This window comes from Dermacentor albipictus, chromosome 1 (genome assembly GCF_038994185.2).
Source record: "Dermacentor albipictus isolate Rhodes 1998 colony chromosome 1, USDA_Dalb.pri_finalv2, whole genome shotgun sequence".
In the NCBI taxonomy this organism is placed as follows: Eukaryota; Metazoa; Arthropoda; class Arachnida; order Ixodida; family Ixodidae; genus Dermacentor; species Dermacentor albipictus.
In genome coordinates this window covers 109,709,787-109,734,175 of record NC_091821.1, presented here as the reverse complement: position 1 = coordinate 109,734,175, position 24,389 = coordinate 109,709,787, and the positions used below count along the sequence as shown (strand labels likewise).

General features: G+C 41.5%; 1 protein-coding gene across 3 annotated transcripts in view; it reads left to right on the top strand.

Annotated features, from left to right (window-relative positions):
- Positions 1 to 24,389, top strand: part of Dlg5 (Discs large 5) — a 172,575-nt gene that overhangs the window by 34,242 nt on the left and 113,944 nt on the right. For all 3 annotated transcript variants that reach the window (XM_065439425.1, XM_065439424.1, XM_065439426.1), the window contains 5 exons: positions 5,345 to 5,480; positions 10,094 to 10,218; positions 16,621 to 16,723; positions 16,834 to 17,010; positions 21,207 to 21,381. In XM_065439425.1, the coding sequence (XP_065295497.1) occupies positions 5,345 to 5,480; positions 10,094 to 10,218; positions 16,621 to 16,723; positions 16,834 to 17,010; positions 21,207 to 21,381 (716 nt within the window). The remainder of the gene's footprint in view (positions 1 to 5,344; positions 5,481 to 10,093; positions 10,219 to 16,620; positions 16,724 to 16,833; positions 17,011 to 21,206; positions 21,382 to 24,389) is intronic.

Genomic DNA, 24,389 nt, shown 5'->3' with positions numbered 1-24,389 from the left:
TTGGTATGGACACGAGGCAGTAAAAAATTTCTGTTAAAGGCAAACCTTTAAAGTCTTTAAAAACGTGAACAATTTCGAAACAACCGCAATGCTTTGTTTCATTTCCAGGTTCAACTGCGTTTGCAACAGCCGCTTAATCACAATTCAAATTGTACACATGGACTACTCCACCATTAGAAACTGACTACAGAGCAAGTTCACATCGCACTTTTATGTAATTGCGCGAAAAATAACCTGTGTTGAAACTAACAATGCTAACCAGCTGAATACTAAATTAATTACTAATTACTGAACAATTACCAAATTACTAAACTGTCACTGCTTATTACTAAACTATTTACTAAATTAACAAAACTAACCAGCTCATGAACTAACCAACCATATAGGTAATTACTGAACTAATTATCAAACTAATAACTAAGCGACCTATTTTAATTATCTAACAATTGCATTAAGTATACTCAAGAATAATAATGTAACAAACTACAGTAACAAAGCCAACTCAACCAACAAACTAATGACATAATAATGACTAGTACACCAACTAAGCTAACTAAATAAATAAGGCAACTAACATATTTAATTAGTTGAACTAACACAGCTAACCAACTGATTAAGTTACCTAACCGAAATAGCAAAATTATGCACTAATAACCTAACTATAATATTTAATCAAATATTAACTTACCCACCAATCAACTATTAACTACTACAGTGGTGAACTAGCTAGCCAAATACTATAATGGACATAACCAATTCATTAGACAAAGCGAAAATAGAGACAGCCAAACGAAACTGTTTGTAGAAGGCTACTGGGGGCAGGGGGCACATCAATCGTAGAATGTTGCTGTTTATATAAACACAAACACATCACACATAAAATTAATTTGCCAAAAGTTCCCATTGCATGTTCACTCTACAAACATGCTGAAATAAATGTGGGAGAGGTGCTTTCCCTTGTGAAAGATTTGTATAATTGCGCAGCCTGGTCATCTTGCGTGGCAGATTGTTCGCCTTCTACTTATACCAGCACCTCTGGTGCCACCTTCTGTCCCTATATGAAACTTTCGGGGAAGTTTTATGACTAGATGATTTTATGTCCACTCCACGGGGGCGGAGTGGATGCGAAAGCATGGCTGGCTTCACTTTGTACCGCCGACGGGAAGATATAAAACCGTGTCGTTAGTCACCAACTCAAATTCAACAAATTAATTTTTTTTTCACATTCACATTTGCTTTTTTTCGCTTGCTTGATAATTAGGAAAATTTTGCTGGCTCCTTCCATGTAAGAAAAATCCATCGGCAACTGTACGTATTTGCAAAAAAGTTCAAATTTCAACATAACAAAATTTCAGTATAATGAAGCAAGCTGCTGATTTTACAGACTGTTATATCTAGGTTTAACTGTACTAGTATTTATTTTCTGATGGGCCTACATTGTAAAGCTTTCGAAATCTTATTCTGTCATCCTAAATAATGGCCGAGTCGGCCTGATGCAGTGTGATAGGCCTGTTTAGAAAACCTGGGGCAGAGACTTGGAGATTGACAAATAAGCTTGAAAACAAGTTAAGGACCGCACAAAGAGCGATGAAACGAAGAGTGCTATTCATAACCTTGAAAGGCAGAAGGAGAGCGGTTTGGATCAGAGAACAAACGGGTATAGCCGATATTCTAATTGACATTAAAAGAAAAAAATGGCGCTGGGCAGGTCATGTAATTTGCAGGTTAGGTAACCCAGATAACAGTTAGATATTAGATAACAGTACCCAGGGCTACAGAATGGGCACCAAGAGAAGGGAAGTGCAGCAAGAGGAAGGCAGAAGACTAGGTGGTGCGCTTAAATTAGGAACTGTGCCTGTGCTAATTGGAATTGGTTGGCGTAGGACAGGGGTAATTAGAGATCGCAGGGAGAGGCCTTCGTCTTGCAGTGGACATAAAATAGGCTGCTGCTGCGGCTGATGAACATGATGATGATGATGAGAAAACCTGGGGGCTGGTACACCACCTGAAGCAGCCGATATGAAATGGTTGACTTGAAAGTCGATGAATACATACTAACGGGAAAAAACATGATAAATGAGAGGATTTTATAAGAAATTAATTATTCCAGCATATTGTACCCAATTACATGTGTGTGGTACTTCAAGAAAACCTTAATTGTGACCCTAAAGGGACTTTAGATGAAACCTCTATGTGCTCTTTATAGCTTCATTCTGATACTCTTGAATATCAACTGCCAAATTCAATTTCCCCTACTCTGGTTTTTAAAAGGCTGTTGTATGGTACATATAGCCCAAAATTCTTAGCAAGTACTCCCTCTAGTGTGAAAGATAATAGAAGAAACCTTGAAAGGGGACCCTTGCTCGGTTGCGGCCCTATGTTCAAAATGGCAGCAGACAAGTTGTGACCAAGAAGGACAGTGCATTCTTCTCACTCAAAAGCATTATTTCACTTGCATTTTTTTTTCGTTACTGTGTGTCACTGTAAGTGCTGTCAGACCCATCGAATGACATACTCTGACTGTTTCACTATGAAATGACTATTTTTTCAGAAGTTTATAAAAAGATGACATTTAAAGAAAGAGCTGCAAGCCATTCTGTTGGTGAAGATGCATAAAGCTGTGAACTGGGTGGCGAAAGGGAGGGTGTGCTTGCTCTATGCTCATTTCAAATCTCTTGAAAAGTGGAGGGGCGCACTTGCACAGATGGGGGGCACTCGTACAGGTAGGGGCACCTGCTTGGGATTTTGGCGTATTTGCTTTCATTAAATTTGTTAAGTATTATTGATACATTTTCCTTCAAAACACTGAAGAGAGTTGAATGTTAGGGTATTAAAGTCATACTTCCAGTCAGCTTTTCCAAATTGGTCATTTTCTTAGGGCCTTCCTTCCATTTCAGGAGTCACAAAAAGAGTTTAAAAAACTTGCAGGCTTCTAAAATATACATCCAGCAGCTGAAACCTTGTGTTATGAATTCAAACCAGTCTGAAACTTTGCAATAATTTCACAATGAAACGCACCAGCTTTTATTTTGTATCCTTTATTTTGTATGGCCTGCACCGAAGCAAGGCTTCGGTGCAGGCCATGTTTAGTGCTCAAACCAACTTGCCAGGGCAGTCAGGGCAGCCAGGGCTAGTAAAGACGCATAGTACAGCCGAAACCACTTATAACGATACCGGTTTTAGCAATATATTGGTTATAATGATGAAAAGCTGCTGCACCGTTAACTTTTGTATGCTTTTTATGGGGAAATAACCCACTTACTACAACGTCTCCATGTCGCATTATCGGTTATAACGATGAAGTCCTGTTGCTGGGTGTCCATGCCGAAAGGTAATGGAATGCGAAATCCTTGAAAAGAAAAAAGAAAAAGTGAAATGCGAGTTGCTGCACGATTGCCTGCCACCCTAACTGCCGCAGCGCTTCTCTCCATGAGAGATGCACACAAGCCTTGTGCGCATCTCTCCCGTCGCCCTTCCACCCCTCCAAACACGAATGGGCTGTGCCCATAGCTCTGCGCCGTGCCACCCTCTAAAACACAAATGGACCGCGCCAACTGTGCTAACAATGCTGCCAGCATTGCGGGGCTGCTTCCAAATTGCGCACACAGCTCTCACAGTTGGTTCTTTATTCTATGGCCCTCATTCTGTGCAATTCTGCTAACGGATTAAGTCGCTTGTGCTTTTCTTTGTTCATTGCGTCGAAGTTGTTCCTGGCCACATTGTTTCTCAGCCTTGCTTGACTTGCCGCCGAAACTGAGAATGGCTGATCCGCCTGCTGATCATTGGCAATGCACGACGTTGCCAGTGAAAAGAAAGCGCACTGCTGTAGATTTTGAAACAAAGTGCTTCTAACTGATGAGACGATCGTCACAAACAAGCTTGCTTTGGATAGCGACAGTGACGGCCACGATGGCAGCGCTGATGCGGTAGGGCAGATTTCCTAAACATTGTCCCCGCGGGAGCTCCTGTAGACAATTCAGTCCCTCATGGGCTCGTTCTCGCGAGGGACCTTCTGCTTCACTATGTGGAGCATCTGGATGCCTTGGATAAGGATGTCGGCAATCTTCGCGTAAAGCAAGCAAGGCTGACGGACATGCGGTTTTCTCGTGCAAGCCAGTGGGAAGTACGTAGCAAGATGCTTGTAGCGATCTCGCTCCAGCGTTTCTTCTAGATTTATCAAGCTGAGGTGCGGCCGCGGCAACCTTCGTGCATTTTTTAAAAGGCACCTTTTGGGGTGACCAAAGCGATGCCTCGGCGTAGCTCATATATTACTTGCCTCCCGTGACCTTTCTTTTCAGTTGTTATAGCAGTGCCATTCTTGAACGCCGACAGCTTTGGCTTGTTAACAACACGTGATTGGAGCATGCAGGAAGCAGAGTCAAACAGTTATACGAGTCAACACAATCAGAAGTCGGATAGAGGAAGGTGGTGCGGCGAACTGGCCTCACGCCATTATAGTTTTCTCAGAACTGCTGTGCCATCCCCCATTTTGATTATTTTTTTCATGCGACCCGGTTATAACAATTATTGGTTATAACAGTGAAATTTTTGTGTCACTTGAATATTGTTGTAAGTAGGTTCAATTGTACATCTAGCTTTCACAGGTATGACTAATGGATTTCTTACATTTGAATTGTGTCTATGTTGCAGAGCAGGAGTGAAATTTATCAGAGTAATCCATTTGTACAAATATTTCCCTAGCCATTATCCAAGTTGTAATAGCTGTCATAACATTAGTTTCTTAATCTACATCCCTGAGTGGCCAAAAGTGTTTAGCCTTGTTAGGCTTGGTTCTTGATTTTATATGCACACAGCTCAAGTGCAACATTTTTTCTTTCTTTCTTGCTTTCTTTTTTTTACCTTACCAGCAAACAAGCTTCTGTCACGTTCTGTTGTAATGCAGTATTGCGTATACAAGCATTAGCATGTTGCCACCCTTGTCACATTGATACGGGCATATTTGGTTTGCATTGACTCTGGTAGTTTATTGCCAGCATTGACAGTACCGTAGATGACTTTGCATGATGAACATGAGTTGATGCATACATTTGTGTAATTTTTTAATCATTTTTCAAAAATTAATTGCACCAGAAGGAAATGTGAATTAAGTTAGCAATTTGTCTCTGCTTCTTTAGTATGTTGTAAAAATTTTCGGTGATGCCTCAGATGAAATTTTAAAAACAAATGTATAGATTTTGCTGTAGAGAACCAGAGGATACCTGTTCCTTTGTGCAAGAATATTGGGCACTTCTTTGTTAGTTGGTAAAGTGACTGAATATTATTCATTGTAGTGTGCCTCATTTCTTGTTATTTCTTTTCATGTGTGTCTTTTCCTGCTTATCAGGGAAAAAATCGAAGCACAGCTGGAGAAGGAATCAAGAATGAAGCAGCTCAATTCAGTAGGCAATAATCATAGCAGAGACTCTGCCATCGACACAGATCTTCAAGAATGGGAGACTGAAATCAAGGAAGTCCACCTTGTGAGTTGCTCTTTCACCTAATTCAAAAGTGCTATCAGTCATGCCTTCCGTTAGCGGACAGTTTATAAGTGCTATGAGTACAGTAAAACCTCGTTGTAACAAATTTGAAGGGGGTACCAGAATTAGTTTGCTATATCCATTACTTGTTACATTCATTATTGCGTGTACTGCACTATGACTCTCTATGGGTATTTCAAGGAGAATTTCACTTTGTTACATCCATTACCATTATATACTGTTTCATTATAATGAGGCTCGACTGTAACGTTAGGCTAACAACAGGTGGGAAACTTACCATGACGCATGCTGTATACTGTCAGTCCAGGCTTATTTTACACATAAAGAACTTTGTATTAATGAAACAGTAACTTTTAAATTCAAAGCTGACCTCAAATGAATGAGTGTAAGTGTCTGTGCAAGAGGTGTTATCTCATAAGGCAGCATATGTGAATAGTAAGCACAAACAAAAGATGTTAATGGTAAAAAAATGTTATGCTTCGCTTCAGATGACATAAGTTCTAAGCAGGTAGCATGTTTTAAGTTAATGTTAAGCCACAGAATGGAGGTTTTATGATTAATGTATGGTTCTTTAAGTTCTTCTGTTGAAGGAGTGGAATTGTATAGCATGTACCATAGAAGGCAACCGGAAGCTCGACATTGTCATTAAAAACAAACTTGTTTTGCTGTAAGCTGACTGCTTTCATGATACAGATAGCATTCAATATAGAAGGGGTTCATTATCATAGAAATTGCCCTGAAAACTACTACATACTAAAAGAGTCAATAAGGTTCAGGGTCAGTGCTTGTCTCTCAAAAGTAATTCATATGGTGCTTATTGCAGATATTACCAGTAATAGGCTTGCTGTATTTCACATTCTTATTTGAACCAGAACAGTTCGAATCCTTCTGTAAGTTTTTTCTGCTTTTAATTTGATGATGGTGAGCTTGAAATTCACCTCCTCCAGAGCACTACATCTGCAGGCTTGTAGTGACACCTGACACTCCGAGAGCGAGTAGGGCTATACTAGTCCAGGTACAGCCAAATTAGGAAGGCCCACTAAGTTTCAACAAAGACACTCCCTCGTCAGAACAGGAATTTGTCTTTCTGGTGCAGTATTCGGGCACTACCTCCCAAATGATTCCTTAAAAAAACCCATGGCCCTCAGTCCACAGCAGCTGCGGAGCACCTGACTAAGATGGCGGTCAGACCTGTAACGCAGCAGAGGTTGCTAAGAATCTGTGGGTCCGGACAGGCCGCCAATGAAAACCGACCCGTCCAACGTTTAACACCCAAACCCTCTCAGGTGAGGCTAGCTTAGCAGGACTCTTTGAGGAACTATCAGACATTGTTTGGGATATCATCGGCCTTAGTGAGATTAGAAGAACTGGTGAGGCTTATACATTGCTGAATAATGGCCATGTCCTCTGCTATAGAGGTCTGCCAGATAAGGAGCAATACGGGGTAGGATTCCTAATTCATAACGATATAGCGGGCAACATTCACGAATTCTACAGCAATAATGAGAGGGTAGCTGTAGTCGTAATCAAACTTAATAAGAGGTATAGATTAAAGTTAGTAAAAGCCTACGCTCCAACATCCAGTCAGTGTGATGAGGAAGTAGATCAGTTTTATGAAGATGTTGAATTAGCGATGAGAAAAGTGCAAACTCAGTATACTGTAGTAATGGGCGAATAGTGGGGAAAAACCAGGCTGGTGAACAAACAGTCGGCAACTACGGCATCAATTCTAGAAACGCTAGAGGAGAGATGCTGGTAGAATTCGCAGAAAGGAATAAGCTTCGAATAATGAACACCTTTTACAGGAAGCATAGCAACAGAAAGTGGACCTGGAAAAGCCCTAATGGTGAAACAAGAAATGAAATTGACTTCATACTTTCTGCTGTTCCCAGCATATTGCAGGATGTAGAAGTGATAGGTAGGGTAAAGTGCAGTGATCAAAGGTTAGTGAGGACTAGTGTTCACCTCAATTTGAAGAGAGAGAGTAAAATTGGTCAAGAAGAAACAGGTCAACGTAGAGGCAGTAAGGGTAAAAGCAGACAAATTCATGCTGGTACTTGTAAACAAATATGCAGCCTTAGAACAGAGAGATGAAGATGACTTAGAGATAATGAATAAAACAGTAACTAGGCTTGCTTCAGAGGCAGCAATTGAAGTGGGAGGCAAGGCACCAAGGCAACCAGTAGACTAGCTTTCCCAAGTAACCAAGGACCTAATGAAGAAATGATAAAGAATGAAAGTGTCCAACTCAAGAGATAAGATAGAATTCGCGGAACTGTCAAAACTGATCAACAAGGCGAAAATAAGTGATGTTTGAAACTATAACATAGGAAAGACTGAAGAAGCCGTAAAATATGAACGCAGCCTGAAATCAGTGAGAAAGAAACTTGGCATAGGACAAACCAAGATGTATGCACTGAAAGATAAGCAGGATAATATCATTAGCAATCTCAAAGATATAGTAAAAGAAGCGGAAGAATCCTTTACTGACCTGTACAATACCCCGAGGAATCGGGATACCTCCATTAGAAACGGTAATGAAGAGGATACAGAAATTCCTCCTATAACTAGTGATGAGGTCAGAAGGGCCTTGCAAAACATGAAACGAAGAAGAGCGGCAGGAGAAAATGGAATAACAGTCGATTTAATCAAAGATGGAGGATGCATAATGCTTGGAAAACTGGCAGCTCTTTATACGAAGGGTCTATCGACTGCAAGGGTGCCAGAAAACTGGAAGAATGCAAGCATTATACTAGTCCACAAAAAGGGAGACATTAAAGAATTGAAAAATTATAGGCCCATTAGCTTACTCCCAGTATTATATAAAGTATTCACCAAAGTACTCTCCAATAGAATAAGGGCAACACTGGACTTTAGTCAACCAAGGGAACAGGCTGGCTTCAGGAAGGGATGCTCTGCAATGGATCACATCCATGTCATTAATCATGTTATCGAGAAATCCACAAGAGTACAATAAGCCTCTCTATATGGCTTTCATAGATTACGAAAAGGCATTTGATTCAGTAGAGATACCAGCAGTCATAGAGGCATTACACAATCAAAGGGTACAGAGCGCTTACGTAAATACCTTGGAAAATATCTACAGAGGTTTTACAGCTACCTTAATTCTACACAAGAAAAGCAGGAAGATACCTATAAAGTGGTCAGACAAGGAGACATAATCTCTCCAATGCTATTCACTGCGTGCTTAGAAGAAGTATTCAAGCTGTTAAACTGGGAAGGCTTAGGAGTAAAGATTGACGGCGGATATCTCAGCAACCTTCGGTTTGCCGATGATATTACAGTCGCCGACCGTTTATTCAGACCTCACGGGGACTGCGGAATTGTCCGAATAAACAGGTGTCCGAAAAAGCAGATAAAAAAAAAATCCTTTATTTCCATGCACTTATTTGGGCTCGGCAGTAGGCTTGAAAAAATCGTGAATGTGCCGTTGCACGCTGTTCCCTTTAGGCGCAATCAGATAAGCCTGAATCTCAGAGAGGGTCGTACGATCACTATAGGTGGCTGAAAGCACAGTCACTGCATGTTTGCGCTCCGCATGCGACGGCAGCGTAGCACATGGTGCGTCATCTTCTGGCTCGGAGTCATCATCCGGCGGCACAGCAGAAACCTGACGAATGATCTCGCCGTTGTCGAGTTTTGTGCATGTCAGTACAGCAGTATCGGCACCTGTGAAACTGTTAAATGAGACCGTGTCCGGAATTGCAATGCAACCACTGCGCAGGTCTCGGCAGAACATTTTCGGCATCACGAGGGAGCACGTAGGAAGGCGACGAATCCTAGGCCTCCTGGCACGCGCTTGCCAGCATTCCCCAGCGCAGTCTGCGCGGGCACTGTCGGTGCCATTATACAAATGACGTGATGTTTCCGTATGCCGCGTTACATCACCGCAACCTCGACACAGCACACAAAGCAAACATCACCACGGCGTCAAGCCGACACCAGTCGCACAAGCGAAAAAGGTGGCCTACTCGCAGCATCGTACACGAAGAGAGAAACAAATCAGCCGCTGCATTGTCTTGACATGGCTTACTAAGCTGATACTGGAACTGTACAATCAGGGCATTTTACCGGTGTGGACTTATGGGGCAGAGACTTGGAGACTGACAAAGAAGCTTGAGAAAAAGTTAAGGACTGCGCAAAGAGCGATGGAACGAAGATTGCTAGGCATAACTTTAAGAGACAGAAAGAGAGTGGTTTGGATCAGAGCAAATGTGTATGGACGATATTCTAATTGAAATAAAGAGAAAAAAATGGAGCTGGGCAGGTAATGTAATGCACCGCTTAGGTAACCGTTGGACCATTAGGGTTACAGAATGGGTACCAAGAGAAGGGAAATGCAGTCGAGGACGGCAGAAGACTAGGTGGAGCGATGAAATTATGAAATTCGTGGGTGCTAGTTGGAATCGGTTGGCGCAGGACAGGGGTAATTGGAGATCGCAGGGAGAGGCCTTCTTCCTGCAGGAAACATAAAACAGGCTGATGATGATGATAATGATGACAATTATTCTGACTTCCTTGTTTCCTTCTTTTTCTTTTTTTCCTTTCCTTTTTTTTCTTCTTTTTTTTCTCAGAGGTATGAAGGCGACTTTGGCTTTGACATCAGTGGAGGCAAAGAAGACATGCAGGCTGAGCCTTCTGTTGCATACTTCTATGTCAGCTCCATTCTCAAAGGAGGAACTGCAGAGGGAAAAATCCTGTGAGTTGTCTTCCTCAGCCATTGTTTTCCTTCTTTAAATGCTAGTTTTGTGCTTGTCACTGTTACATATGCCAATAGCACTGCATATAAGATGACATTCTCAGTGCTTCACGAAAGTACAGACCTCAGAACATTTTATAGCAACCTGCATTTGCAAGTTACTTAACATGGCAAGGTCCATAAACTGCTTTCGGAACTCAGGTGAGTATTTCAGCTCACAATGGGCCCACAGAAAAATTGTCAGCAGCACTGAATAAAATAAAGCAATATACAGTGTTTGAAGCTACTAACAATAACCCAAATAAAAATTTTGAGGTATGAGTATGTGGTGAACATAAAAATTACATTCTATTAAAACATAACGTGTTCAAAAGTGCTGCTGTTTTTGTTCATAGTGAAACATTTCTAAGCAGGTTGTTTCATTTTTCTTGACATATATACATATACAGTAGAACTATGTTAATATGCTCCCGTTTCATGTTTTCCCGGCGCCAGCGTTCGCAATCAAGAACACAAAAAATGACCCAACATAGTTATGCCTATTTCTTGCCGGTTCATAAGTTCCCGGAAAGCAAAATTTTTCGACACCAACATTGAATACGTCACCAAACTGCGATCGTATGATACATTTTCTGGCTGTTAGAGCCCATGTAAACTAGAAGATGCGTGATGCACGCTCGATCGAGAACAGTATGTAGATGCCCGCCTGGCAGCTTCACTGCAATACTCACCCGCCCGTCTCACGTGAAAACGCTGGCACACACTCAGTTTCTCATTTCTGTATATTAGCAAATCTTCTCTGGGGTCGTCGCACGCAGCATTCACAGCTATCACAGCCACTCCTATTGCGATAAGCACCTTTGCATATAGGTTTCATAGTGCGTAGTGCTGTTGGAAGCAAGCATAGCGTACACTTTTAATAGGCGATAACAGAAACACGCCACCGTTCCCTGCTACACATTGCGATCGTATACATTTTCTGCCCATTAGATCCCATGTGAACAAGAAAAAGCACGAGCTGTGCGTGATCAAGAACAATATATAGCTGCCCGTCTCACGTGAAAACGACGCCGTGCACAGTTTCTTATTCCGGTACCAGCAAATCTCTGCCCGGGTCATCGCATACCGCATTCACAGCTATCATTGTCAAACCTATTGCGATAAGCATCTTCACCTATCTGTTTTACAGCACGTGGTGCGTGGTGCCATTGGTAGCGTACTGCATGGTTTTAGTAAGCTCCATCGATCCCTGAAATGCGCCGCAGTTCCCTGCTGCAGGCGCCACAATATTACCATTTATTTCATTTTGGCGGGATCCGGCATCACCCACCAGATCCATTTCGTATCGGTTTCCCGTCACGCAATAGGAAAACAACGAAATGCATCTCGGGCAGCTGGAGTACCACCAGCTCAACTTGTGTCAGCATATTGTCTGCAATGATCCGCACGACACTTCCCATTATGTAGATGTGAACAATAGTTCAGTCAAATTTTTTTAGTTACTTCAGATTGTACATTTTCCTGGTTAGTGTGTTTCTTCTCGCATTCTTTTTCCAAAAGGTATGAATGAGGTTCTACTGTATTTGTTGCATTTTCTTACTTATAGTCAAAAGAATAATATTGCACATTGTGTTTATTTTTGTTTATTTTTCGTTTTCCTAACTTAAGCTGAAGCTTTCCTGCTTAAAAATGTTCATTCTTCACTTTATTACTGTAAAGTAGAAATGTGTGTAATAGTGACAGTGTGCTAAAAATGCTGGCACAAGTCATGTGTATAAAGATAATGTAAAATTGGTTGATTAAGTTAGTGTATAATGAAAGGTAAGGTTAGTTTTGTTGTCTGTAACATATTCCTTGTTTTTTTTTTGAAGTGTGAACGATAAGTTACTGCGCCTTGTAGAAAAAAATGCTCTCAGATTTATTGATTTGGTGAATATTCTAAGACTTCTATGGGGCCTGCATTCTTTCATTCAAGTAGCACTTCTTACAAGCAGTGCATTTTTTCAGTTTTGTATGACTAACTTAAACACACAAAATGTATACTTACCTATTTGTGCCAATGCCATGACCATGGCACTTTCATATTGTCTTTGTGCATAGTTGTTTCTTTAATGTAAAGGAATGATGCTTATAAATCACCTGGCATTAAGTCTGGCCAAAGTAAATTATGTTTTACTGCTGTACCACCAATCGGTCAGTGCTGCTTAGCACTGAAGCACAGCATCAGCATGTCTGTCCAGTCATTGGTTTTTCTTTATCTTCCTTGACAGTATGTACAGTCGAATCTCGCTAATTCGAACTTGAAAGGGCCATAGAATTTGTTAGAATTAAAGAAAGCTAATTCAGTGGAGGACTTGCCTGCAGTGGCGCATGTACACTGAGCTAACACAGGAGTGGGAAGTTCCACAAGATTTGTTTACACATATTTACAAATTACAGTCAACGTCCCATTTTTCGAACCCCCAGGGGCCGCAAAAACGCCTGAAAAAAATGAATGTGTGCCGTTTACTGTCCCCAAGGGTTCCCAGTTTCCCAGTAGTGGGTTCCCAGTTTCCCAGCAGTTTCCCAGTGGTGCAAGGACTGGCAGATGGATATAATTCTAAAAAAGTCTGTTCTATTATGTATAACCAGAAAAAAACATACATCAGCCTTCCAGTACACCCTTAACAACATTCCTCTTGTATCTGTTCATGAGCATAAGTACCTTGGTGTGACACTAACATCTGACTTCAGGTGGGATTCTCACGTTAACAATATCACATCAACCGCAATAAGACAGCTCTTCTTCATTAACAGACTCCTTAAACTAGCACCATCTGAAACAAAGTTACTCGCATATAAAACACTCATAAGACCGGTTCTAGAGTACGCCAACACCGTTTGGTTCCCGTTTACTAACAAACTGATCAAAAAACTTGAAGTGGTACAGTGAAAAGCGCTGAGATACATATATAATAAACACTCCATCACAGACTCACCAACAGCATTACTGAAACGGGCAGAACTCCTAACCATGCATAACAGAGCTAAGCTTGCTAGACTAAAAATCATGTGTCAGTTAATACACAATCAACTTAAACTGCCTATTATGAAATACATATCAACGTCCTCGAATAGAATAACTCGCCATAAACACACACACACATTAAGCGAATTTCCATTCCACACTGATATTTTCAAGTACTCTTTTTTTCCAAGGGCGACACGCGAATGGAATAATCTTAGCACAAGTACCACTGAAAGCTCATCCTTAGATACGTTTGGTACCCTGATTGCGCATCAACTATACGCATTGCAGCAATAATTCTTCACATTATTTACGTAGTTCCTTGTTGCCTTATTATTTTAACGGTGTTTGTGCTTGACTATAATTACGGCAATGATGCAATACATTTCTTTTCTTGTTGGCATTATTGTAAGCTTGATTGTCGCGCGATTGTTATTACGTCAATACTGACCTTGTAACTGGTCTCTGTAACTGCAATTATCTTTGTCATAACCTCTCCGTTCTATTTATTCTCTTGTATAATCCCGTAATCAAATTGTTATATGCCCAAGTTTTTTATTGTATAAGATTTAGTAAGTAACACCTTATACCATGTTCCTATGTATAACATACAGCCCTTCCTGTTACAATCCCTGATGGGATTCACAGTATCAATAAATGAAAAAAAAAATGAAAATGAAATCGCCACAGGCAAGTCCGAAACAGCCTTAAAGGCCTGCCAGTACACTTATTAAACGTATTGGTGCTCGTACTGTGATAGGAGGCGGCAAGTGCACACCTGTACGTACCAGGACGAATTTTTCTTCAACTATGAGGCTTTTCTTTCGAAGGAACCCGTATGGGTTTCCTTTGTAGCAATTGCTACGAACGGGTGTATGTCTGATTTTCCCTTTATTCATTGCTTCTCTCCACCTTGCGGGTTTCCGCAGAACTACTACGTCAAACTCTTGCCTTTGCTTCGTGTTGTCGACATATTCGACTTCGCCCTGCCATCTGCTAGCCGCCTGGTTAGCTCAGATGGTAGAGCGGCTGCCCCGGAAAGGCGGTGGTCCCGGGTTCGAGTCCCGGACCAGGACGAATTTTTCTTCAACTATGAGGCTTTTCTTTCGAGGAACCCGTATGGGTTTCCTTTGTAGCAATTGCTACGAACGGGTGGATGTCTGATTTTTCCTTTATTCAATAAAAGAAAACGTCCTGTGACAATTGCCCCTTCGAACTTTTGATATGCTTCGCCGCGTAACACAACTGTTTGGCCTCGGCAACTCCGTTGCTTCGGTGGCAGTCTTAGGTAGTGCGGTAATTAGCGCCATCCATCAAGTTGGCAAGAAAGCAAATCTGCTTCCCTCCCACCCTTCCTGACAACTAGGCTCCCTTCTCCCTCCCTCTCAGCTTCCTCGAAACTCCCTCACCTTCGACAGTGTCTATGTGCACCTGCCTCCGTGCCGGCGGCGCCAGCCTTGCCGACTCGGCGCCAGCTTGATCTTTGAACTTTCGTTTTCTGCCATTAACGGGAAGCGAGTGTTGGTGGGCGTGGGCAGTTCTGTGGTCCTCGCTCGCTGTGTGCTTGTGCGCCGCAGTATTTCACAACTCGCACCATTCGTGCATCGTGTTATGGTGCACGAATACTTCACGAACAAGACCTTCTTGTAATTTGAACTTCTTTTTTTTTTTCGAAACAATTTTTGGGCCCCTTCAAGTTCGAATTATCAAGATTTGGCTGTATGTATGTCTAACTATGGGTGTTAATACGAAAACAAAAAAATAATGACTTTTTTGTTTTGCACTAAACGTAACTTAGCTTTCGATTGATCCGTGGGCATGCCCTGCTAAGCAAAAACTATTAGCGAAATACACTCGAACCTTGTTATAACAAAACAGGATGTAACGAAATAATGGACATAATGAAGTAAATGAAATTCCCCTTGAAATCCCCATGGTGATCCATGTCTTTAAAACCTTGTTTTAACGAATTGATATTGTCCTTCCAATGGATGTAACGAACTAGATTCGTCTCCAGAACTAAAGAATTCCTGACCGCTGCACGCTGAGTACCGCTGAGTACATCGCTTTTCACGGGGTTCGGCACTTGTTCGCCACGACAGTTCAAAACTCCCGCGTCTCCACGTCGAATAGATCATCGAGCAACACTGATCTTTCTCACAGCCGCGCATAGCACTTCTTCACTGGCCTCTCTTTCTTGTGCGTGCCTGGCTGCGCGAGCGGTGCGGAAGAACGAAAGACGAGCTGCGGTGCGAAAGATTAGCGCATTCTCTTCTATTCCGTGGCGTGCCGTGGAGGCAGGCGCAGCTGGGCGGGGCCTCCGAGATTACATTGGCATCAATGCAATCTCGGAGGCCATGAGCCGGCTGAGCCAAGCAGGAGCAGCGAAGTTCGCTTGGCTCCTCGATCACACAGCGCAGTGCTGTGTTGTGTTCCATGTGCCAATTAACTGCGATGCGCCAAGTGGAAAACGAGTGCGAAAGACCACTACAGTGGAACATGTGTCGTCTTGTGTTGCACACGCTGGAGATTCTTGTGTTATTTTATTTCAGTTTCATCGCCTGCGTGGCGGTGTAACGGTCCCACGGGCCGAAAAGCCGTCATCTTATTTCCATCTTTACAGCTGTGCACCCCATTCGGCATGTATTGCATTAAATAGCAATAATAGATATAATGAAGTAACGGATATAACAAAGTAATTTCGGCTCCCCCTTCAACTTCTCTATAATGAGGTTCGAGTGTAGATCTTAGCAGACGGAGTGATACAGAGCGTAATTATTACTTTTGATAACACAACCACTGTGTACACTGACGTACACAAATTATTTCGAAAAACATGCAAAACATGCAATTCTGCAGCACAGCTAAGCTAAGCGCCTTTAACTTAGCCACACTTACATAGGATGGCATGGGCACTGTAAATTGTTTTTACAGTACACTAGTGCAGATTCTTAAAAGAAAAAAATGTTCGGCAGCATGTTACACTCCTGTAACTCACGAAGGCTTTTGCCTGCTGCACACTTAGGGATGCTTAAGTTATACGATCAGAAGAATCAGACTTCCTGCAAAATATAACAAACTGCAGTGTGGAGTAAACGTGTAGCAAGCCACTGTCTGCGATCTTCGGCCTCCTTTCTACGTTGCCGTCACGCATCGTCGCATTGCTGCTTTCGCATTTCGGCTTCTTCGGCTTGTTTCCAACGCTTAGTGGCAACTTCGTGTGCTTTTATCTCTGTAGGTTATAAGGCATCCAGTAAATTCTTGCAAGTAAGAGATGTTTTATTTTTGGCATCATTTAATTTTTCTAGGATCAAAGGTAAATGCAAAATACTAAAGTGCCCAAATTGCTAAAATGTAGTTTGTGGACATTTTGACTTTCTTTATTGGTTGTTCAGGGTGAATGACGTCATTCTGAAAGTCAATGGTCTTGATGTGGCTGGAATGGACAAGAGAACTTTGTGTGATACTGTCCAAAACTCTAAGGGATCTCTGACTCTGGTAAGTGCCTATTAATCAACATGCTCATTCCTTGTTGCAGTAGTTAAACGTTCCTCTGCATGCTTTAGATTTAAATAATGTGATAACGGATGATTTTGTTACCTGTACAGGTTGTGAAACGAAGAAGAGCCATGAGCAGTCGTGGTGTCATTATGTTGAGCTTGAACTTGAGCAGCTCTCATGAACACGGGATCACACTGGAAAATGGGCTTTACATTACCCGTATAGGCCCAGGATCGGTAGCTGCTCGAGAAGGAACTCTAGCCGTTGGTGATAGAATACTTTCTGTAAGTTTCTGTGTACTTCTTCTTTCCTAGCTTTTTTTCCTATGTTACTTGCGACTATGATATTCTTGACTTCTTTGTTTCCATAATATGATGTTCACTTAAAGTGCAGACTCTAGAAAAAAAAAAGTTGATTGTGCTAAGTTAGGGTTAAGAGAAATTTGGCATACACTATGTAACAGTTTTATTTCTTGAGGAAATTCTTATTTCTTATAATAAAAGTTATTCGCATGAAGGCTCACCTTTTTTCCTTTCTTCAATTACGTATTCTACATCACCTGTAAGCACACTGTTATGACCTTATGTTGCATTGCAATGGCAATTAGTAAAAAATACACGAAAAAGCATTGCTGTCATTGAGGAACATATTGTAGTCATATTAAATTGTATCAGTCATGCAGCTAGCTGATTAGGACTACAGATGGGATTGTAAGCTCTGTTCAGTGAACAACAGCCAGCAGTTCCAGTAAAGGTAATGTGTTTATGGGTCAGATTAGATGTCAAAAAGTTATTTTACTCGGTTTTGACGGGAAAAATGCTGCTTATGTAATTGTCATATTAACTGAAACTTCGCTATGATGAAAGGTGTCTGCATTATTCAAGGTATTTGTTTGCTAATTTTTGTGCCACTTTGCTTTATACAATGTTATGCATTTTCATGTGATGAAAACACATAAAAATTGCTTGGTTCAGTTACCTCCTGGCTTTTTTTTTCTTCTTCTTTGCAGCACTGCCCCTCAGCACTCAGCTTTGTCAGTTAATACAGAATTATTCAGACATGAACATAGCGCAGTTTAACTTAAGATGCATTCAATTTTTTGCACTCTATTGACATTTTCTTGTGCTCAGCTCATTCCTTACCACAACCATGAGTTTTGCACCCAATTTTGCTTCATTTTCAGAGTAGATTTTTTCTTTTTTCCAGCACATGGTAGAGGTTTGCTACTGCAGGGCCTGCAGAGTGTGACCTTTTGCCCAAGATTTGTGGCACCTGCCAAAGAAAGCCAATTTCCTCTAGCCAGAAAATATTTCTTGCATCTTACATTTTTTGCTTAGCTAGAACATCGAAACATTCATGGGCTTGCAGGCAATTAAAGTGGAAACATTTTGTTTCCACTTTAATTGTTGAAAAAACATGTTGTTTTTTTCAGAGAAACATTTGAAATGTTTCCTGTACTTTTCAATAAACTTTTCACAAATTATATTGCATGTTATGCCCTGACATACTATATCTTTGACATTTATATCTCTGGAACTAAATTTTTTAGCTTTTTTTATATGTAGAATGCTGTTGCCACCATGATCATATGTCCAATAAACAGTAATTAGTAAAGTCTTCATATGAAGACGCGGAATCGGCGATTGGTAAAGTCAACACAAAATACATTATACTGGTGGGCGACTTCAATGCCAGGGTAGGCAAGAGGCAGGCTGGAGACAAGTCAGTGGGGGAATATGGCATAGGGTCTAGGAATAGCAGGGGAGAGCTATTAGTAGAGTTTCAGAACAGAATAATATGCGGATAATGAATGCTTTCTTCCGCAAGCGGGATAGCCGAAAGTGGATGGGGAGGAGCCCGAATGGCGAGACTAGAAATGAAATAGACTTCATACTCTGCGCTAACCCTGGCATCATACAAGATGTGGACGTGCTCGGCAAGGTGCGCTGCAGTGACCATAGGATGATAAGAACTTGAATTAGCCTAGACCTGAGGAGGGAACAGAAGAAACTGGTACATAAGAAGCCGATCAATGAGCGGTAAGAGGGAAAATAGAGGAATTCCCGATCACGCTACAGAACAGGTATTCGGCTTTAACTCAGGAAGAGGACCTTAGTGTTGAAGCAATGAACGACAATCTTATAGGCATCGTTAAGGGGTTTTCAATAGAAGTTGGTGGTAACTTCGTTAGACAGGATACCACTAAGCTATTGCAGGAGACGAAAGATCTGATTAAGAAATGCCAATGTATGAAAACCTCTAACCCTACAGCTAGAATATAACTGGCAGAACTTTCCAAGTTAATCAACAAGCATAAGACAGCTGACATAAGGAACATAGGAACATAGGAGCTGACATATGGATAGAATTGAACATGCTCTCAGGAACGGAAGAAGCCTAAAAGCAGTGAAGAAATAAGAAATAGGCAGGAATCAGATGTATGCGTTAAAGAGACAAAACCGGCAATGTCATTGCTAATGTGGATGAGATAGTTCATGTGGCTGAGGAGTTCTATAGAGATTTATACAGTACCAGTGGCACCCACGACGATAATGGAAGAGGGAAGAGTGTAGAGGAATTTGACATCCCACAAGTAACGCCGGAAGAAGTACAGAAAGCCTTGGGAGCTATGCAAAGGGGGAAAGCAGCTGGGGGGTTCAGGTAACAGCAGATTTGTTGAATAATGGTGGGCCGATTGTTCTAGAAAAACTGGCCACCCTGTATGCGCAATGCCTCATGACTTCGAGCGTACCGGAATCTTGGAACAACGGCAACATAATCTTAATCCATAAGAAAGGGGACGCCAAAGACTTGAAAAATTATTGACCGATCAGGTTACTGTGCATTGCCTACAAAGTATTTAATAAGATAATCGCAAATAAAATCAGAAACACCTTAGACTTCTGTCAACCAAAAGGACCAGGCAGGATTTTGTAAAGGCTACTCAACAATAGACCATATTCACACTATCAATCAGGTGATAGAGAAATGTGCGGAATATAGCCAACCCCTATATACAGCTTTCATTGATTCGAGAAAGCATTTGATTCAGTTGAAACCTCAGCAATCATGGGGGCATTAAGAAATTAGGGTTTAGACGAGCCGCATGTAGAAATACTGAAAGATATCTATAGCGGCCTCCATAAAGAAAGCAACAAAATCCCAATAAAAAAAGGCGTCAGGCAAGGAGATACGATCTCTCCAATGCTATTCACAGCTTGTTTACAGGAGGTATTCAGAGGCCTGGATTGGGAAGAATTGGCGATAAGAGTTAATGGAGAGTACCTTAGTAACTTGCGATTCACTGATGATATTGCCTTGCTTAGTAACAGAGAGGGGGACCAATTGCGATGCATGCTCACTGACCTGGATAGGCAAAGCAGAAGGGTGGGTCTTAGAATTAATCTGCAGAAAACTAAAGTAATGTTTAACAGCCTCAGAAAAGAACAGCAGTTTATGATATGTAGCGAGGCACTGGAAGTGGTAAGGAAATACATCTACTTAGGGCAGGTAGTGACGGCAGATCCGGATCATGAGACTGAAATAATCACAAGAATAAGAATGGGCTGGGGTGCGTTTGGCAGGCATTTTCAAATCGTGAACAGCAGGTTGCCATTATCCCTCAAAAGAAAAGTGTATAACAGCTGTGTCTTACCAGTACTCACCTATGAGGCAGAAACCTGGAGGCTTATGAAAAAGGTTCTACTTAAATTGAGGAAGACGCAAAAATCTATGGAAAGAAGAATGATGGGTGTAACATTAAGGGATAAGAAAAGAGCAGATTGGGTGAGGGAACAAACCCGAGTTAATGACATCTTTGTTGAAATCAAGGAAAAGAAATGGGCATGGACAGGACATGTAATGCAGAGGGAAGATAACCGATGGTCATTAAGGGTTGCGGACTGGTTTCCAAGAGAAGGGAAGCGTTGTAGGGGGCGGCAGAAAGTTAGGCGAGCGGATGAGATTAAGAAGTTTGCAGGGACAGCATGGCCACAATTAGCACATGACCAGGGTAGTTGGAGAAATATGGGAGAGGCCTTTGCCTTGCAGTGGGCATAGCCTGGCTGATGATGATGATGATGGTGATTAAAGCCTTCAAGAAAAGGGCCATTTTTGTTTTCAGTAAGGAAAGAGGTAATTCTCTATACAATGGTTATCAAGATGAAGTTATTTATACTTTATACTATATTCAGGGACGATCTAACAAGTTAGTATAAGCTCCGCCCACAAAAACACACCGTACCTGCCTTCTGTGCCTCCATTCTCCAAAACAGTTCCCGAGGGATGCTGGTAGTGAAAGAATTTCACCTCTATTGTGATGTCACGGAAATGAGTGAATGTATTTGACTGGTGCATCTATGCAAATTCTCAGCTGTGTATTTTTCACAGCATTCTTAGCTTGTCACCAACTGACACATGACATTTATAATGTTGTAAATTACTGGACCAGAAATAATAATTGTGTGTTACATCTGCACAGATAAATGGCAAACCAGTAGAAGACCTCAGAAAGGCCATGGAGTGCTTAGACAATGCAGATTCCCCTGTTCAGCTCCAGGTTGTGAAAAATGCTGTGTTCAGCAGTTCCCCATCAAGCTCCACTGCCAGTGGCCACAACTTCTCCGAGAAGCTTGAACGGTCACCGCTTACTCTTGGTATGTGATCACTCTGGTGGGAACAATATTATATGTGCAGGCCAAATGACTGCCTTTCTCAAGGAAATATTGTTTACAGTTTTTTGCTTAAAAAATTAAGCTCAGATGTCCTCCCTCCATTTGTTAAAAAGAAAAGAAAAAAAAGGGGGAGAAACACTATCATAGCAGAATTTTATACCAAAGATAGTGAAATACTCTTAGTATGTCAAAAATATAACAAAATTGGTCATGTTTGAGTGTCTGGCATTTGACATGTGCAACTTTATCAAGAGCACAACACTGCAACTCAGTCACACAAGTAGAGAAACTTGCCTGGTTTAAGATGTAGCTTGCTTTTATCATTTATTCTGAGATAAAGCAAAATAAATTTTTTTAATGGTTCTGCACAACACTTGCATGTCTGTTTCTTACCCACAGTAGGGCTTAGTCTTCATATTTTATGCTCAGTTTTTGCCTTGTTCAATTTGCTGTTGTGCCTACTCTTTAATGTACATGGAGGGCAGTTATCTATACAAGTTTAATAATATCTATAATACACTTTTATGGTAAAACAGGAACATAGTCCCTAGAGAGATCTGAAATTCAAGCATTCATCATTACAGTAAAACCTTGTTAAAATGGCTTTTACTAGATCGAAAAAAAAAAATGGCCATACTAACTGAATGTCGAATTATCAAGGATGTCAAGAACACAATAAATAAATGCTTGCTATGCCAATCCGCCTTATTTACTGAATAAATTTGGAACCCTTGCTTCTGTTTCACCCCAGATTAGTGCAGAAGCGGCAGTTCTCATCTTCTCGAGGCTGATTAGTGCTCACAGCGGTGAGGGCTTCGTGACTTCTTTTGCAGTGCTGCCCATTTGGCCATGATGCAAGACCCGCGTATTCATCCCAGTAGACATACTTTTTACTACTGCGCACACATCCCGATTATTTTTTTGCCAGTAAGCTGGTCGGCAACAGATCGTTCGTCTATCGCCATGTAGCAACGGGTAACGGTAGAATCGGTCTTCATCATTGACAGTGCCCACCATGTTTTTGATATTGCACACGCATTGCATGGACTCATGATGAAACTCCTGCTCGCCGCAACTGCTGCAGACAAAATTGCGATCGCTATCGATGGGATCAGGTGTGACGACTCCGCAGTTCTGAAAACACATGGCCAACCTGTGCCCTGAGTAAGACCGAAACTACTGCTCGCCACAACTGTTACGAACGAAACCATGGTTGTTAGCAAAGTGATGACACATGGTGACTAGTACACAGTTCTGAAGATACATGCGGCCACCATGATTTCATGTGCAGCGGTAAATGCATAAGTGCACAAATAGACATAAAGTGTTCAACGTTTGTGTCGTTCCTGTTGATTTCCACTGATAACTGTTGTGATGCAGACTCCGCCGCTTTGTTTCTATTGGCCTCTAGGGCCACTGTTGCTCTTTTGTGTCACACGTTTCGACGCTCCGCGCTTGCCATGCTCTAAGGGTTTTCCAAGTTAATCGGTGTGCAGCCAAATACGTTCGAATTAACCCTTTACTGCACAATTTCTTTTTCCTCAAAATATTTTTCATAGAGTTTTAGCGAAGGATAACAGTAACTGTACTCCCATGGAAACTAGCTTTAGCGAAGTTCTGTGGTTTCAATTTGCAGAAAAAGGGTATGTTGCGTATTTGCAGCAACATGAAAATAAAGAAGAAGTTGAAGGTGAAAGATAGACTTAGTGTGATTCATACACGGATGTTTATTTGCACGTGACAATCATTGGTGCACCTATGATTTAGTGGAACTAAAAGAAGCAATTGTACTTGCTTGTGCACCACAGGTGGTCCCCACACTTTGTGCAGTACGTGGTGCAGATTCCCGTGCAGCCAGGAAGCAATGCAGTGTTTTCGCGGTATTGTCAAAATTTAGAACATAGAAGCACAGACGTAAGGCTGTGCCCGTGACGACACGACGCGGCAGCATGCGGATGCACCGCATCCTTTTGAAAAAAAAAAAATGACCAGAAAACATTTTGCACACGTATTGAATCCAAACGGGTTTACACTCGTGGTTGTCGTCACTACTGGAAAGGTCGCTGCATTCACTATCAGGAGGAATTGCTCGGCCATAAAAGCGCTTGGGAGCCATTTCACTTTTCTGAAGAAAATAAACCATGTATGCGTTGTTGCATTTGTGCAACATAGCAACGTTTCTTTGACAGGAACAAAATATTCCGAGATAACAATGTTTTTTTGAATCGTCAGAGTCAGAAGGCTGTGGAGCTTAGCGTAAAAATTTTTTGGGGGCTTTCTCTTATGGAGAAATACACTTACAAGTTGCAAAACGTATCCGTATCACTGCTCGCGGGCGCGCGCTACCTCCGCCACGTTTATTTTGGTAGAAGATGCGAAGGATGAGTACAGATGGAAGCCCAAAGGAACGCATTTTTTAGACGAATGTTGCGGAAATGGAACAACGTGTACAGCCAGATTTAAACGGACTTTGCTTCTGCGTTTAACGCCGTTCATCGGAATGTTGCGTAAATGCAACAAGGTGCAGTAAAGGGTTAATGAGAGTTTGATGTCATTAAATAATGCATATGCCTGCCGGGACTAAAGGGCAAGTCCGAATTATCTGATTTTCTGAATTGATGGGGCTTGAATTAACGAGGTTTGACTGTAACAGGTTTTCTAATACAGTAATTTTAATAGGCACTTTATAACTTCTTAGTTTCGTCCTACAGTAATTATAAAAGAAAGTAAGTGATGTATTTATTGTATTTTTATGTCTAGTTCTTTCGATCACTGAACAACATAATGATTATAGTATATATTTGGGGGGCCTCCACAAGTGTTCACATGTGGTATAGGGGTTAGAAACTTCCTTTTTCAAGTTTATTAAGCCTTTATTCACAAGTAGATTTATCATTCGTTATTTCATAAATAAATCTGCTGCTCTTCAATGTACAGTTCAGTTTCAGGTTTAAAACTTCTTAAAATTTTCCCATGCATCTTGCACCATG